This window comes from Doryrhamphus excisus, chromosome 10, assembly GCF_030265055.1.
Source record: "Doryrhamphus excisus isolate RoL2022-K1 chromosome 10, RoL_Dexc_1.0, whole genome shotgun sequence".
NCBI classification, from domain to species: Eukaryota; Metazoa; Chordata; class Actinopteri; order Syngnathiformes; family Syngnathidae; genus Doryrhamphus; species Doryrhamphus excisus.
This window is the reverse complement of record NC_080475.1, coordinates 7934433-7950901: the sequence shown is the minus strand read 5'-3', so window position 1 is coordinate 7950901 and position 16469 is coordinate 7934433. Positions and strand designations below refer to the sequence as shown.

The window sequence follows — 16469 nt, the reverse complement described above, 5'->3', positions numbered from 1 at the left end:
AGTGCTACGAGCTGCCAGGGATGAAGATCCTGACATACAACGGGCCGATCTACTACGGAAACCGTAGCTTCTTCAGGGAAGAGATGAGCACTTTGCTGGGCCTGACGCCGGAGAAGATCCGCAGTCGAGAAAAGGCCAGAAAAGCTCTGGAGACGCGTGAAAGACACGCCGGCGTCAACACGGTGGTACGATTGCTGCTCTCATTAAAAGATTACAGTAAAACTTATTGTTCAAATAATAATAATAATAATAATACACATTATTTGTGTTCTTCAGGAACGAGGCGTAACAAATGCATCTTTTTCTTTGGAAAATGACTTTTTTAAATCAGGTAAGCTTACGACTTACAGTATTTGCATGCACTTGTCCTAAATTTCCTATTTGTAATATTTTAATGACATTCTATTGTTATGGCAGAGATGATTCCACTGGGAATCGTTAATGTTGATTACCTTCTCCATGTCTGCAGAAGCATCTGACAACGACGTCCAGGCTCTTCTGATCGACTGCAGCAGTGTGATATTTGTTGATGTTGCCGGAGCAAGACTCTTTACTCAGGTTGGTTTTCAAAAACTACGTACAGTCGCTCACATTTCAGCAAACGTTTTTATGACCGTGAAGGGACAATAGCATGCAGGTTAAACGTGTATCCAATCCAATCCACTTTATTTGTATAGCACATTTTATAAACAGAGTTTCCAAAGTGCTGCACAGACGAGTAAAAATAAAAAGTAATAATCCAAAACTAAAAGAGCATTTAAGAAATAAAATAATAAAATAGATATTAAAATATGAAAAACAAGAAACAAAGCAATAAAAGTATAAAAAATAGAACCAATTACAATAAAAAGAAAGAACTAAAAGACACAGGACCATACGACTCACTCTGAGTTAAAAGCCAGAGAATAAAAGTGGCTTTTAAGACGAGACTTAAAGCTTTCGATATTGGGGGCCTTTTTTACTTGGGAGGGCAGAGAGTTCCATAGTTTGGGGCCGACCACAGAAAAGGCTCGGTCCCCCCTGGTCTTAAGTCTGGTCTTGGGCACCACAAGTTGGACCTGGCTCTCGGACCTCAGTGACCGAGCTGGAGAGTAAACTTGGATGAGGTCCGAGATGTATTTGGGGGCCAGCCCATTCAACGCCTTAAAAACAAACAATCAAATCTTCAAATCAATCCTAAAACGAACAGGCAACCAATGAAGGGAGGCCAGAATTGGGGTGATGTGCTCCCCCTTTTTGGTTCCTGTTAAAAGCCGTGCCGCAGAGTTCTGGACTAACTGTAAGCGGGAGAGAGACTTTTGGCTTTTGTACTACATATACTCGGGATATTTCACTGCAGTATCATTTTGACATGTTCACTGTGAGGTGTACTCACTTGTGCTGGCAACGATATCAACAACAATGGCTGTACTTTTACCTGTACATATAGGACAGTAAATGTATACTACTATAGAAGCTATACGCTGTCGACTCCAAGTTATATCAGGTTTCATTTCTATTGTATTGTCCCTTGGGAAGCTATAAGAAAATACTTGCTGAAATGTGTAGTATAATGTAAATGTATAGTCTACTGTAAGTTTCTCGGGAATTGAATCCCGCCTGTTTTTGTGTGTGTTTGTGTTGTAGATGTGCATCGAATGCCAGAAGGTTGGGGTTCACATGTATTTATCCAACTGTAACAGTAAGCCCACTTCAACCTATAATATTTATAATACTAATACTTTTTTTAAAGGGCACCTATTATGTTTTTTCCACTTTTCCGACCTATAAATGTGGTTAGAATGTTGGATTCTCGTGTTAAACGATACCACAGTTTCAGATAAAAAGGTTTGCGCATTTGGAAGTGAACCCTGAAAAAAGTTTGGGATGGTTCGGAACGCTTTGTTTCAGGGGGCTTTTCTAACACTGGCGGTTTGTGATGTCACAGATTGCCGGCCTTCCTTATATGGGCGTGCACTGTAGGCCAGATACGCTGTCTGCCCTCCCCCAAGCTCTGCCTTTCTGCTTACGGTGTTACCAACGTCTCCCAGGAAGCGTTTCTTTGGGTGTAAGGAGTGGGCGTGTCTGGAGGCGGGCCGTGGGTGGAATGAATTAAAACTGACCATTTTCATGGGAAGCACGAAATGCAAAGAAATACAACTGGAATAGGTGCAGATTCTGGAAGATCAAGAAAGCTTTCTGTGCTGGTTATTGTGTGTAGCTGCTCTACAGGAGTCCACAACTCAATACAAAGGGCCAACAATGAGCATAATAGGTCCCCTTTTCTTATTGATGACATGTATTATCGTAAATATTAGCTCGCATGTTATGTTAGTACAACGTGTGTGTTGATTAGCACGGATGCTACACAACCGCTTGTGATCTCCGTTCCTTCAGAAAGTGTTTTAAAGATCCTGGCATCGAGCGGCCTCATGAACCACATGAAGCCTCAAGATATTTTTGTCACTGTACACGATGCCGTCACGTACATCCAGCAGCAGAAGGTACAACAGGCAATATCGGAGTTCACGGCTGGTTAAATGCTAACGCTAACGCTATCATTCTTTGTTGTAGGAAAAACATGGTGAAAACACCACGACCGTTTGGGTGTGAGATCGATGCTCAGCGATGGCAAGTCGAGTGTTTGGGACCAAATAATGTACCATTTGGTGATTGGTTGGAGGGTGTAATGCAGGGGTGGGCAAACTACGGCCCGGGGGCCACATCCGGCCCGCCAAGTGTTTGAATACGGCCCGCCCGTTCTTTCCAAAGTATTTCATTTAAAGTCAACATACAAGCTGGCATCATGGCTTGAGACGACATTTTCATGGTTTGGCTGTTTTATCAATTTTGTTATTTGATGCGGTCTGTTGTTTACAAAGTGAAAAAAGGGACACAAGCACATAATAATAATAATAATAATATTAAATAATAAATTTATTCTTATTATTATAAATTTATAATGAACTTTACATCAAATAAATGATCTCAAAGTGCACATATAGCAGATTGCATGACACTTACAGATACAATAATTTTGTTATTTGATGTGGTCTGTTATTTACAAAGTGCTCCTGAAAAAAGGGACACAAGCATATAATAATAATAATAATAAAATTAATAATAATAAATAATAATATAAATAATAATACATTTATTATGATACATTTATTATGATACATTTATAACGCACTTTACATCAAATAAATGATCTCAAAGTGCCCATAAAGCAGATTGCATGACACTTTTACAGATACAATAATTCCAGCTGGACTGTTACGTGTAAAATATCGAGTCTGGCCCCCCGTCAATTTTGTTAAATCAATGCGGCCCGCCAGTCAAAAAGTTTGCCCACCCCTGGTGTAATGTGTACTCGCGTTTCCAAGATACAGTAGCCTGTTGTAGCATTTATGGAGGCTTTACAGTATTACACCGTTTTATGTAAGCATCATGTCATATATGCTGGAATTCCTTAGAGAATATTATTTGATTGTAATGCAGAGATAAATATACTGACAAGTGCACTGAACAGTTTCAAATACTTGGCATATTTATATCTTGTACATGAGCAATACTTGCTACAGAGCAATACTTTTTGGTATTCGTCTGCAACTGTCCCAGCGGCTGTTTTAATATTACATATATTTCCATCAAAGTTTTGCGAGTCAGGTTTTATTGAAGTACGAGATGGGTTTGTGCTCATTGTTATATTTCATTAGAGTTTGGTGAAGGTCGGAATGTGAAGCACGCCGGGATGAAATGTGAAGATGAGTACAGTCTGTGTTCTCCGGGCGAGCGGAGAACGCAGTATTGAGGCATGATGAAAACTTATGAAACACAGACTTTAGAAGCTCGCCTCAGGGATCGAGATGTCTCGCTCTGTCTGGCCTAAGTGTTACACTCTTGATGATGACAGGTCCTCAACGTGTTCCATAAGTGGTTATTGGCATGCTGAAATATTAAACATTAAGCAGGATTGGTGTTTGTTCTGGAATATCCTAGTTTGTGACTGTAGACATCTATATTCATATATATATATATATATATATATACATTTCCAAACAAATTTGACAACCCAACCACTTATCAATAACTAAATATTACTGAAATGGAAACACAGTGAATGGTACAGGCCTAATTCAAGATGGCGTGCCGTTAGCGGCTAACAGTAGAAAAGATTGCAGCACAAGAGCTGAATGATCACATGGCCTGGAGTAGTTTATTTCAGTTATTAAACTAAAAGACTGTTCCACCATAATATACAGAATAAACAAAAAAATAGAACCTGTCATTTAAAGGAACAGGTCATAAAACCTTATTATGTCACTCTGCTGCCCTCTAGTGTCCATTAGACTTCTTCCTTTTTTGTTAATTTAACATTACAATGCAAATACAAGTGTCATCATTTGTTCATCACCAATACTTTACTTCCATTAGAAAACATAAACGCAAATAATACATATAAACTCTTTATTTTTATAAAAAAAACAATGCCAATACAAAATAGACAGAATAGAATATGTCACATCTTCCCATCCGCACACACTTCAGTCAATATATTACATATTTACAAACTAACTGACTTGTGTGTAATGTCTCCATCTAGTGGCGACATTGTGAAAGGGCATCATATTTCTCATTGTCACTGACAATTACGTTACATTACATTATTGCATTGCATTGCATTACACTTCCCTTCCATCAAATTTGCCTCATTAGTTAACCTGAGTTCATTTAGTTTTTATTTTTTAGATGATCCTCACACAATTCTAGTGCCCTGGGAATTATTAAAATATAATTACATCACAAAAACTTGATGAGTATATTCTGTCAATAGTCAAGATTGGAGGTCAGACGTGCAAACACTTAAGAGCTGGTGCTAAATTTTCCAGTCATAAAAGGGGCGTTTAAGGCACCTAGCTTTTTCACTTGAATGCATCACAGTGGAACTTAACACAATGTGGGAAAATAGCACACTCATTGCTGTTCCGGCTGCTCAGTACAACATTGTATCGCTGTATGACAATAAGTCGACATCATTCAAAAAGTGTAAAGTTCTAAAGTTCTCCACTGTGCTAGTTTGAAGAAACTTGCCTTCCACGCACACAACCTCCCTCCCACTTCACACCCATGCCAACCACAAGGGGGCACCATAGTAAACATTATGGCCTTTTCTTCCTATGAGCCTCACCGTGGGACAGATAGAGTTAAAATGAAAATTGTTAATATTTCCATATTAATACTGCCTTTGACCTGAAAATGTGTTTTGATCCAAGATGGCCGCCCTGCTGCCCTCAGACGTCATTGAGTGGTCATGCATTTGAACCTGTCCTTGAAGTAAAAGACTTCATCGTGAATATGATTCTCAACGCTGCTCTTGGAGTATCTGAACCTTTCATAGGCCTTCTGGGCGTCGGTTGCATCCCTCCATGGCAGCTTGATCTTAGACGCGTGCTTTATAACGACGTCACTGCAGGAGCCGATGTGGAGGGACCCGAGGGCGTCGATGAAGAACTCTGCGGAGCAAAAGAACATTTTTCTTCTGAAGTATCCTACCTTGTTCTTCTCAAAGGTTTGCCCGCTAAAGCAAATGTGTCATTACGGCGATATCAAACAGTCATTGAACACAACTCAGCCTTAAAGGGGAACGCATTGAAAAAAGTCAACCTTCACCCGCAATTCCAGTGGCAGCTCCACTTACCCAGGTGACCACGGCGAGCCAGTTGGGGGTTGAAGCCAACCTGCTGGACTTTGTCTGTCCTCCCCATGAAGAAGTTGATGACGGCATCAGTGACCACGCAATTGGCGAATCCCTCAATATCGTGGTGGTAGCCACGCCGGATATGGACGCAGTCCCCGTCTTCTCCGCCCTCTTCCACGGAAATGGTGTGACGAAACGTTGCCGTCCAGCCCGTGACCTCTTGGACTGCACCCCCGACCTATTTGAGCCATGAAAGGATCACTTGTTGGTCAGACCCACACAAGAAGGACGGCTGTGCAGTGAACGCACCACACCAGACCTCATAGTCTACTTGCTGCTAAAATGAGTACTATGGGAGAGTACACTATTAAATAATACTACAAACTATACGGCTCATCTGCAGCACCTTCTACGCTGGAATTTCATGTTTCTGAAGAACATGTAGCATGTCCGCCCACGCATACATTTCACCGGCGTCACGCCAGTCAACTCACCACATCCAGACTAGTCCGCTCCAGGATGTCCACCATCTTCTCCAGCTTGGTGTTTGCAGTGAAGAGGAAATCATCATCCACCCAAAGGACGTACTTGGTGGTCACCTGAGACACGGCCAGGTTCCTCCCAGCAAACCAACCCTGACGGTTGAGGGGCAGCGTTAATTCGGTATGCGTTATGATGATGATGATGATGCTAATATTTACCTTTCCAAATGGCATAATGTAATGCTCAACGTGAGGTCCAACCACTCGCTGTGGGTGCTCGTTATCATCAGCTATCACGATGGTGATTGTTGGATAATATCGCCTGATGCTGACGATGAGATCTTGGAGTTTATCATAGCGTAGAAAGGTCTTTGTCACGATGGTGACGAGAGCGCTGATGTTGGTCTCTTGAGAGGAAATAGAAACACAAAAACAATGAAGATGACATTAAAATAGGATATTATAATATAGTAAACAATGCTGTGTATGAATGGTCTTTATACCTTTTGGATACCCGGAGTTGGAGTTGTACAACCTTGGGATGGTGGAATGTCCAATTTTGATGGTGAAAAATGACTGATGACCTTCATTTGCAAACTCAACTGTGGAGGAAGAAGAACGGCGATAAAACTAGTAAATTAATTTCATAGTTTGAATGATTTATAAGCACTTTGGACTTCCTTGTGGCCACCATCTTTACTGTTGCTGTCGTGAAATGTGCCCCCACCCATGAGTGGGTCCCACTGTGACAAAGGCTGCAGCCCAGTGTGGAGGTGCACCAATCAAGCGTAAATCAACTCAATCCAAACTTACATTTTTTAGCCCCAAAAAGAGGAAGAAGAACATCCCCGGTTAGCACTAAATGCTATCAAGTGAAGCTATCTTGATAAGAATGGATGTTTGCTGAGTCATTTAATGTGTGAACGCATCCCTCGTTTATCGTGGATGATTGGTTCCAGGCCCAAGCGCAATAAGTACATTTCTGCAAGGTAGGATTTTACCATTTTAGAGCCCTGTAGACATGAAATAGCACCCCTATAGTCACATTTACACTCCTATTATTCTTTGTTTATAGCACCCTGGTAATGGGAAGGCTACAGGATCACCGCTGGGACGCAAGAGACGGCCACAGCCAACATATGATTTGTCCCTCAATATTTCGTAGTAGTAGTAGTATTATCATACTACATGCTGGCATCGATTGGCATCGCCTTTGTCAAGCTCACTACAGACATGTTGGATGTGATGCTACACGCCAATCCATTTCGTGGCCAGTCTGAAAGGCGTTTTTATGTTGATTATGTTTATTTTTTATATAATAATATATAATATATATATAATTTATATTTTTTACAGAAAATGTTGATTGGTGGCCAATGGATCATAGCGTCGTCATAGATACTGTCCAGGACAAACAATATTAATTTCCTAGCACCCAAATCCCACCAGAACTGGGCTCAGGACACACCCGGGGGGGTCATATAAACAATCCCTTTAAGGGTTGGGTTGATGACGACTCAACCCAACGGACTCCAATGGCGCCACCAACTGGGGGAAATGTATAACTGCCGTGACTACCGAAGGTCTCAAATGTTTTGATGGTGGGTTGGGGCATCAGACAGCAAATGATCACCTTGGCATCGGTGTCGCCCCCTCCTGGTTGGAAATAATAAATGTCATTGGTCCCTTTCACATGGTCAGATGGTCCCTAACGTTGTTATGGTGGATTAGGTCACCCTGCAGTCTGTGCCTGTGTATACATCCAGTCCGATAGCGCCCCCTGCTGGATAAAAAATATGTATGTTCAGATTCTGCCCCCTTTATGTTGTATAAGAATTGGTGGCAATTTTCCATGACGTCCTTGGAGAGCAGCTTCATGAAGTGAGTTTCCATTGCCCGATGTCTGATGGCCATCAATGAGATCCCCGGAATGGCCATTCCAAAGTCCAGGTCTTCTCCCATAATGCATCACTGCCGCCTATTGGAAGGCAATGCTGGCTGAACTGGCCTTCACCAACACGTGATCAGGGATAAACCGTTGTCAATCATCCTGTCAGCGCCCTTTTGTCCCTGTGCTCCTCCTCCTCCTCCTCCTCCTCCTGCCTTTGCCAACGCACGGCGCTTACGCAATCGGATGCCACTCCCTTGTTTGGGACCAAGGTTCAACCAGCCTTGACGAGAGCCCTTTATGTCTTTATGATGTGTTAGCATAGAGTGAAGAGGTTGATCATTAACCTTAACCCTGATCATTAACCACAACTCAACGATGCCTCTTAGAGGCGTGGCTGTAGTTAGCCTCCTTTGACAGAAATACTCCACAGTGACCATCCATCTTTGGTCTACACGACCATTATTTAGAGCAGCATCCTTCTACCAATATATTCACTATCTCTCCTCTGGACGTGTCCCAACCATCTCAGTCTGGCCTGAAGGACTTTATCTCCAAGGTCTCTAACATGTCATGTCCCTCTGATGTACGCCTTCCTGATCCTATCCATCCTGGTCACTCCCAAGAAGAACCTCAGCGTCCCCATCTCTGCTACCTCCAGTTCTGCTTCCTGTCTCCAGACCAAACAACATGGCTGCTCTCACCACAGTTTTGTATACTTTTACTTTCGTTTTAGCTGAAACTCTTCTATCACTTCACCGGACGCTTTCCTCCACCCGTTCCATCCTGCCTGCTTCTTCACCTCCTTTTCACTATCTCCACTGTTCTGAACTGTTGGACTCCACCTTCTGTATCTCTGATCCCTGGAACCTCACTCTTCCACTTGGGTCCCTGTCATTCCCACACATATACTCCGTCTTGCTGGGGCTGATCTTCATTCCTCTGCTTTCCAGGGCAAACCTCCACTCTTCTAGCATCTCCACCTGTTCCCTGCTTATGTCCTAACAGGAAAAAAGTCAGCATATTTAAGATAATTGGAGATTTTTTACCAAAATTAATCCTACCTTTCAATGTCAGGTCTGGAATCAATTAACTTGGGATTACTCCGCCCATATCAGGGTCGTGTAGCAGCGTATAAATCTGTGTGTGTGTGTGTGTGTGTGCGTGTGTGCGTGCGTTACCGGTGTCTGCTGTCCTGGGATGGAACACAGTGTTTGTGTAGGTGACAAATTGCAGCTGCCTGTTCAGAGCAGAGAGAAAAGGACTCGAGAGGATCATCCGTTTCTCTCCTTCTCCTTTAATGGAGATCATGTCCACTGTGGCAACCACATCAAAAGTCCCCAGAGCTGCTGTCAGATATACCTGCCGTGACGTTGGAGAATGAGAAGAATTAAAGCTTTCACTTTCATTTATCAGCATACGGTCACCGCACAAGAAGGGGAAACTCACCGTGTGGTTGGATCTTGCTTTTTCAACAAGCCGTAATCCTAAAATAAAAAGAGAGATTGGAATTAGAATGATAGTAATGACATTAAAAAAGTTAAATCCGATCTAATCTAATTAATTTGTGTTTACATGCCGTTTAAATCTGTTTTTACGTGACTTCATGCAATCATTTGGTTTCTTGATGCATGTAAACGTGCTGCGTTTCAGGGAAGTGGGTGCTGAATTTCTGGTACAGGAAGCCCAACTGATAGCAGCCGTGAACAAACTTGAGAGGGGAACTCCATGATTGCATGACATGTCCACCTTTAAGACTCATTCTTTTGAGAAATACACTAAAAAATAAAATGTATTATTATTATAATTATTAAAAACAAGCAAGATAGGGTATAACCCCCATTTTTTGATTGCATGAGTCAGACACGTCTGCAAAATGATACCTTTAGATCAGGGGTGCTCACACTTTTTCAGCATGCGAGCTACTTTTAAAATGACCGAGTCAAAATGATCTACCCACTACAAAAATGCAAAACATCTATTTATTTTCAAATGTATTGAGGATTATTTGTACGTACAATGTATGTTGATGTACCTTACATAACCAAATGAGCCAATATTGCAAAACACACATAATTAACTATTAACATTTTTTGTAATTACCTGAGTTTACTTTGATGACTTGCACTGAATTGAACCAGCCAGGGATGCATAGTCCGGACAGTAGCTGCTGATAGCCAGCCTCAAGCACACTTCCAAATGTTTATCAGTCATGGATAATATCCGTATCATAATATCCGTATAATATTCCATATCCGTATGGAAGTGATATGTTTTTTGCCTTTTTACTTGGTCCAGTTTTTGCCTTTTTACTTGGTCCAGCTCCTTCACTCATTTTAGTGACCATAAACTTTAGCGAGGGCTTAAAATCTGACGCAATTCGCCGACTAGCTTAGCACTTTGCATCGTTGTTTACGCATGAGCGGTGACCTAAAGGTCAAAATTCAGTTGTCATCTGATTGGTTGTCCTGTATGTCAATCAAGTAACGGGGATGGATGATAGGCTGACATCGTAAGTTCTGCTGCACTTAGAGACGTTGTTTGATTTGATTGGTCGCCCGAAGGGCAACATTCAGTTGTCATCTGAATGGCTGCCCTGTATGTCAATCAAGTGACGGCATTGATGCTGGGATGATATTTTTTTAATGTCACGCCGCGATCGACCAGCGATCGACCAGTACCACCTCCGCGATCGACCGGTAGATCGCGATCGACTTAATGAGCACCCCTGCTTTAGTGGATGCATCGAATTGTTCAAAATGTGTTGGGAAGATTGAAACAAAAACCAGATTGAGGTCTAGCCCGCCCCAGATTGGTTCCAAACGACGTGCAGTAGGGTTTGTTTTGTACCATGTTCATGAAAGCGTTACCTGGAATGATGATGGTCTTGAGCGGTCGCACTGCCACACCCTGGGAGGGATACTGAAGGGGACTGTTGCCCTCGTTTACAATAAGAACATCTGCAGGACTGGAAGACCTGGGCATTGAAAAATACAATAAACACTATTTCTCACACCTTCTCCTATTTGGTGGTGACAGAGCACTAATACAGGTGGATCTGATGCTTGGGTTAGCCTGCTGCTGTGTTTAATGGAACTATCAGGAACAGGTGGCGTGTGTCCCGTGAGGTGGTGTGCGTGGTGACGAGTATGGTGGCCTCTGGTGAGCATTTAAAGGCAATGAGAGGCGTTCATTGTACCCTGTCATGCCCTCTAGGAGGCAAGGAGGCGTGGGTGCGCTGGGGTGCGCTGAACTGCACTTCTGCAACTTTGAACTTTGACTAATGTGAGGCAAATTTGTACATTTTCAGTTCAGTTGGAGCTATTAATACATAAACATATACAGAATATGATCCTGTCCTATCACCCATACCAGCCAAGGGTCCTAGCATGAGCAGTATTTTAAAGCTCTAGCTTTAAGCTCAACGCTCCATGAATGTAGCTCTGGGCTATGCTCCCGTCGAGGGTCCAACTTCGATTTAATTGCAGACTTAGAAACTGTCAGAGTTGACCTCATTTGAAAATGACGATACTCTTCAGCTCTGTGACGCTTCACGCCCTCAGGGTCCGGGTGCGATTGTAAGAAGATCTGTTCCAGGTCGTGGGCCTTCACACGTGGGAAGAGCAGATTGGAGAGCGGCAGCTGGATGGTCTCCTTATCAGCCACGCATTCACACGTGTGTCTTTGCACGAGACTGGGTGAGAAAACAAACACCGGTGTTTGATCCCCAGCATCGCACCAAGGTAGAAGAGAAGGAAGTCGAGAGTTTACGTGAGCCCACCATGCCACCTCCTCCTTCACGTGATAAGAAATGTCATCATAGTCCTTCAAGAGGGCTTGCAGTTTCTCACTGATGATGTTCTCCATTCCAAAGTTGTGTCCACGCCGCAGGTCGACTCCTGAGGGAGGTGCAGGGCTCCACGTGTTGAAGACCAACACCAGCAGGGAGCCGCTGACCATCAGTAGTCCGAGACACTTCTTGAAGTGGAAACGCATCTAGAATGGAAATACAGGTATGCTATTAAACAAGAAGTCACTTACTCTACATATGGACAAATGTATTCGGACAACTGAGCAGCTGGGATAGGCTCCAGCGTACCTGCAACCTGGTATAAAAAATGATGGATGGTCTACAGCAGGGGTGGGCAAACTATGGCCCGGGGGCCACATCTGGCCCGCCAAGTGATTGAATATGGCCCGCCTGTTCTTTTTTTTTAAATTTACCGTACAACCTGGCATCATGGCTTGAGCCAACCTTTTGATGGTTTAAGTAGCTGTTTTATCAATTTTGTTATTTGATGTGGTCTGTTGTTCACAAAGTGCTCCTGAAAAAAGGGACACAAGCACAATAAAAAAAAAATAATAAATAAAACAATTAAAAAAAATTAATTAATTCATTCATTCATTTTCTACCACTTATCCTTACGAGGATCACGTGGGTTGCTGGAGCCTATCCCAGCTGTCCTCGGGCAAGACGCGGGGTACACTCTGGACTGGTCGCCAGCCAATCACAGGGCACATATAGACAAACAACCATTCACACTCACATAAAATAAAAATATTTAAATAATAATAATAATAATTTAATTTATAACGCACTTTACATCAAATGAATGACCTCAAAGTGCACATATAGCAGATTGCATGACTCTTTTACAGATACAATAATTCCAGGTGGACAGTTACGTGTAAAAAACATAATAGTCTGGCCCCCCGTCAATTTTGTTAAACCAATGCGGCCCGCGAGTCAAAAAGTTTGCCCACCCCTGGTCTACAGTCACTGACAAGGACCAATGTTAATGTTGGGATCACTGGAAATCAAACATCCTCCATCACTGTGAATGGTCGTTAGTCTACGTATACGTGTCCTGGGGTTCACTAGCACCCCACTTCTCACCCAATGCTAGTTGGGATAGGCTCCAGCTCCACCATGACCCTACTGAGTTGTAATATATTATATACAGTCATATGTTGCTTATTTGTAACAATATGCTTATTGTAAATAAGCCAAAGTCTACCAAGCAGATCCTAATAAGCGTTAGAGAACATGAATGGTTGGACTATTCCATATCTCCTCGTCACCAGCTTGACCTTCTACATTGGTCATGCTGGAGGACATTAGAGTCATGGATTCATCTCATCCATCACCTTTGGATATGGTTAATACTTCATGGAGAACTGGTTCAAAGTTCAAGATCATAGAAGTTGAAGTAGAGCTGAGCTCATCATCATCATCATCATCATTGTGTATTTTTAGCACTACAGACTCAATTCAATTCTTCATTTGAAGAAGTGGGAAACATGTTTTTCCTTTCTTGGGTGTTGATTACTTGCATTCTTTATAGAGGTTTAATATGCAAGTGGAAACGTCAAGTCAAGTCCAGTCATGTCCATTTTTTTTAATATAGCACATTTAAAACTTTAACTTTAATTTAAAACTACCCGGATGGACTACAGTGCCAAGCTAGCTAAACACACAATAACAACAAAAGCAGTAAAACAATAAATAAATATACTACAACACTTATGATATATTCCAGAAGTAGATCATATTATCTGCACATCGAGTTTGCGGAGAAAAAAAAATAGTCTCGAACATTTAGTTTGTTTTAGAGTAACACAAGCGGACGTTAACCAAAAGCATCTAAAAACATACTTATATAAAGTCAATGTTCGCCAACATGGAGCAAACTTACCGTCAACACTTGGGGGCTCCGCCCCGTCTTGGGATCAGGACATCTATGAGAGCTTCCTCCAGGCAGCTGTGCTTCCTTGCTTCCTTGCTTCCTAGCGGAGGCGTGTTCAACCAGGAAGCCCCCCCCCCCTCCCCCTCTATGGGGGCCGTTTGGGGCAAAACACGCTCGGTTTTGGCACACAAGCACCGAAACACGGAAAAGTACAAATAAAATACACTGGGAATGGATACAAAAGTACTGGGAACAATGGCTGAGCATGTTACACGGCCTGAATACACACCGACCACACGCACATACACACACACGCACACGCACACACCCACATTGAGTATTCACACAGACCAGTTGTTATATTATTATACTATTAGATTATATTATATTAGATTATATTATTAGACTTGTTATATTATTATAATATTATTCATTCATTCATGTTCTACCATGTATCCTCACTAGGGTGGGTGGGGGGGCTGGAGCCTATCCCAGCTGTCTTGGGGGAGAGGCGGGGTCCCCCCTGGACTGGTGGCCAGCCAATCACAGGGCACATATAGACAAACAACCATTCACACTCACATTCATACCTATGGACAATTTTTTTTGGGGGGGGGGGGGCTGGAGCCTATCCCAGCTGTCTTGGGGGAGAGGCGGGGTCCACCCTGGACTGGTGGCCAGCCAATCACAGGGCACATATAGACAAACAACCATTCACACTCACATTCATACCTATAGACATTTTTTTTTGGGGGGGGGGATTAACCTAGCATGTTTTTGGAATGTGGGAGGAAACCGGAGTACCCGGAGAAAACCCACGCATGCACGGGGAGAACATGCAAACTCCACACAGAGATGGCCGATGGTGGGATTGAACTCGGGTCTCCTAGTTGTGAGGCCTGCATGCTAACCACTCCACCACCGTGCTAAACTTATATTATTCAGCCTAATTGAGTCTTTGTGCAATTTTGCCTGAAGATATTTTTCTCCATATTATACATTTTTATAAGTTGCAAACCAGTTCCAGTGGAAAAGGGGCACTACCCAGGGTGCAATGCGAACAGAGAAAGACAGGTGGCAGCAGAGCAACACAAACAGAACCATGAACCATAACAAGTGTACTTTTTTATTTTGCCCATCATTCCCAATCCTTATGTGAAACATGAACATATATTTATTTCTTTTTTCTGTTAACATGAGCAAGCTTACAATGACGTCATTGTTTGATATACATGCTGTGATCATAGAACTACAACACCAAACACTAGAACTACCAAGGCAGTCATTTGGACTCTTTCCAAAATGTGAAAATCATAACTTCATAAATCATAAATGAAATCATGAATCATAAATTCCGGGTTTACAGAAACAGAAGCACACAAGAACGAGTGCAAAAACAAGGTAATACAAAGTAATATACCAGGTAATACAAATCAACTATTACAGCTGTAGTACTTAATAATTAAATGTTTCATTAAAAAACTGTATTCAGTTGTGTTGTCATCGACTAATATTTTGTTTGATAATAATAATAATAATAATAATAATAATAATAATAATAATAATAATAATAATAATAATAATAATGCCCTGTGATTGGCTGGCGACCAGTCCAGGGTGTACCCCGCCTCTCGCCCGAAGACAGCTGGGATAGGCTCCAGCACCCCCCGCGACCCTCGTGAGGAAAAGCGGTAGAAAATGAATGAATGAATGAATGAATAATAATAATAATAATAATAATAATAACAATAATAATAACAATAATAATAATAATAATAATAATAATAATAATAATAATAATAATAATAATAATAACAATAATAATAACAATAATAATAATAATAATAATAATAATAATAATATTAATAATAATAATAATAATAATAATGAATACACTAATACATTTGTTTGATATGAAAGATTTCCATGTGACAAACAATGGTTATGATCTTTGAATGAAATGAGATGAAATCCGTTTCCTGCGTAGGATGGTTGGACTCGAGGAGGAGGAGCCAGTTGCCATGGCTTGGGCACCTAGTCCGGATGTCCTAGTCCTCCTGGACGCTTCCCTGGTGAGGTGGTCCTGCTACGCCAAGCCGTGAGGAGGCCCGAGGCAGACCTTGGACATGGCGGAGGGATTATTTATCACAGCTAGCCCGGGAACGCCTTGGTGTCCTCCCGTCGGAGCTGGTAAAGGTCTCCGCAGACCAAGAAAGTCTGGACTTCCCGACTTAGTCTGCTGCCTCTTGGACCGGGCCCCAGATAAGAGATGAATGGATATAGTATATTGAATATAAATATAGATATAACTTAAAAAAGGCAAAAGCTCCAGATATGCTACAGAAATGGGAGTGAATAAGAAGGGAAATGAGCACGCGGGTATCTGATGCATTTTAATGGTGCACCTGACCCTGCACCATTCAGCCCAGACTCTGAAATCGAGACAAGCTGATTTTAAAAGAGATGATTGCAACAGTGACAATGCCGTGTAAACAATGAGATAATTGCTCAATTTGTTGCTTATAATGCAAGCAAATACATTTGCAATTCTTATGACAGCAACCATTACTAATGATGTCATGATGGGATTGCCTGGAAATGTAGTCGCATTGTACCTCGCCTGTTTGAGAGAAAACACAAATACTGTCTCTTGGTAATCAATTCATCATTTTATATGGAATAGGATAATGAAACGCATATTTCTGCCCCTTTTTTGGTGCATTAGAACACGA

At 42.0% G+C, this 16469-nt stretch overlaps 2 protein-coding genes across 6 annotated transcripts in view; one reads left to right on the top strand and one right to left on the bottom strand.

The window, feature by feature from the left end:
• The window catches only part of LOC131137514 (solute carrier family 26 member 10-like), a 29911-nt gene extending 25973 nt beyond the window's left edge, over positions 1–3938 (top strand). For all 5 annotated transcript variants that reach the window (XM_058085567.1, XM_058085568.1, XM_058085571.1 and 2 more), the window contains 6 exons: positions 3–185; positions 277–331; positions 470–558; positions 1627–1681; positions 2377–2483; positions 2554–3938. In XM_058085567.1, coding sequence (XP_057941550.1) covers positions 3–185; positions 277–331; positions 470–558; positions 1627–1681; positions 2377–2483; positions 2554–2592 — 528 coding nt within the window. In that variant the 3' untranslated portion in view covers positions 2593–3938. The remainder of the gene's footprint in view (positions 1–2; positions 186–276; positions 332–469; positions 559–1626; positions 1682–2376; positions 2484–2553) is intronic.
• A 497-nt stretch (positions 3939–4435) lies between these two features.
• LOC131137545 (beta-1,4 N-acetylgalactosaminyltransferase 1-like) lies at positions 4436–13831 on the bottom strand. Its single transcript, XM_058085643.1, has 11 exons — positions 13747–13831; positions 11832–12046; positions 11562–11744; positions 10921–11027; positions 9500–9537; positions 9232–9412; positions 6666–6764; positions 6382–6569; positions 6175–6315; positions 5681–5918; positions 4436–5495 (listed from the first exon to the last, which is right to left on the bottom strand). The coding sequence occupies exons 2-11, from the start codon at positions 12044–12046 to the stop codon at positions 5281–5283; spliced, it is 1605 nt and encodes a 534-aa protein (XP_057941626.1). The 5' UTR covers positions 13747–13831; the 3' UTR covers positions 4436–5280.
• Positions 13832–16469: the final 2638 nt, after the last annotated feature.

Bases quoted from the DNA above. Each gene is read 5' to 3' on its own strand.
- LOC131137545 (XM_058085643.1), bottom strand. From the start codon at position 12,046: ATGCGTTTCCACTTCAAGAAGTGTCTCGGACTACTGATGGTCAGCGGC. The intron at 6,765-9,231 runs GTAACGCACGCA...CTTCCTCCACAG, and splicing joins TCCCAGGACAGCAGACACCG to TTGAGTTTGCAAATGAAGGT. The intron at 5,919-6,174 runs GTGAGTTGACTG...TGGCTCAAATAG, and splicing joins AGCGGACTAGTCTGGATGTG to GTCGGGGGTGCAGTCCAAGA.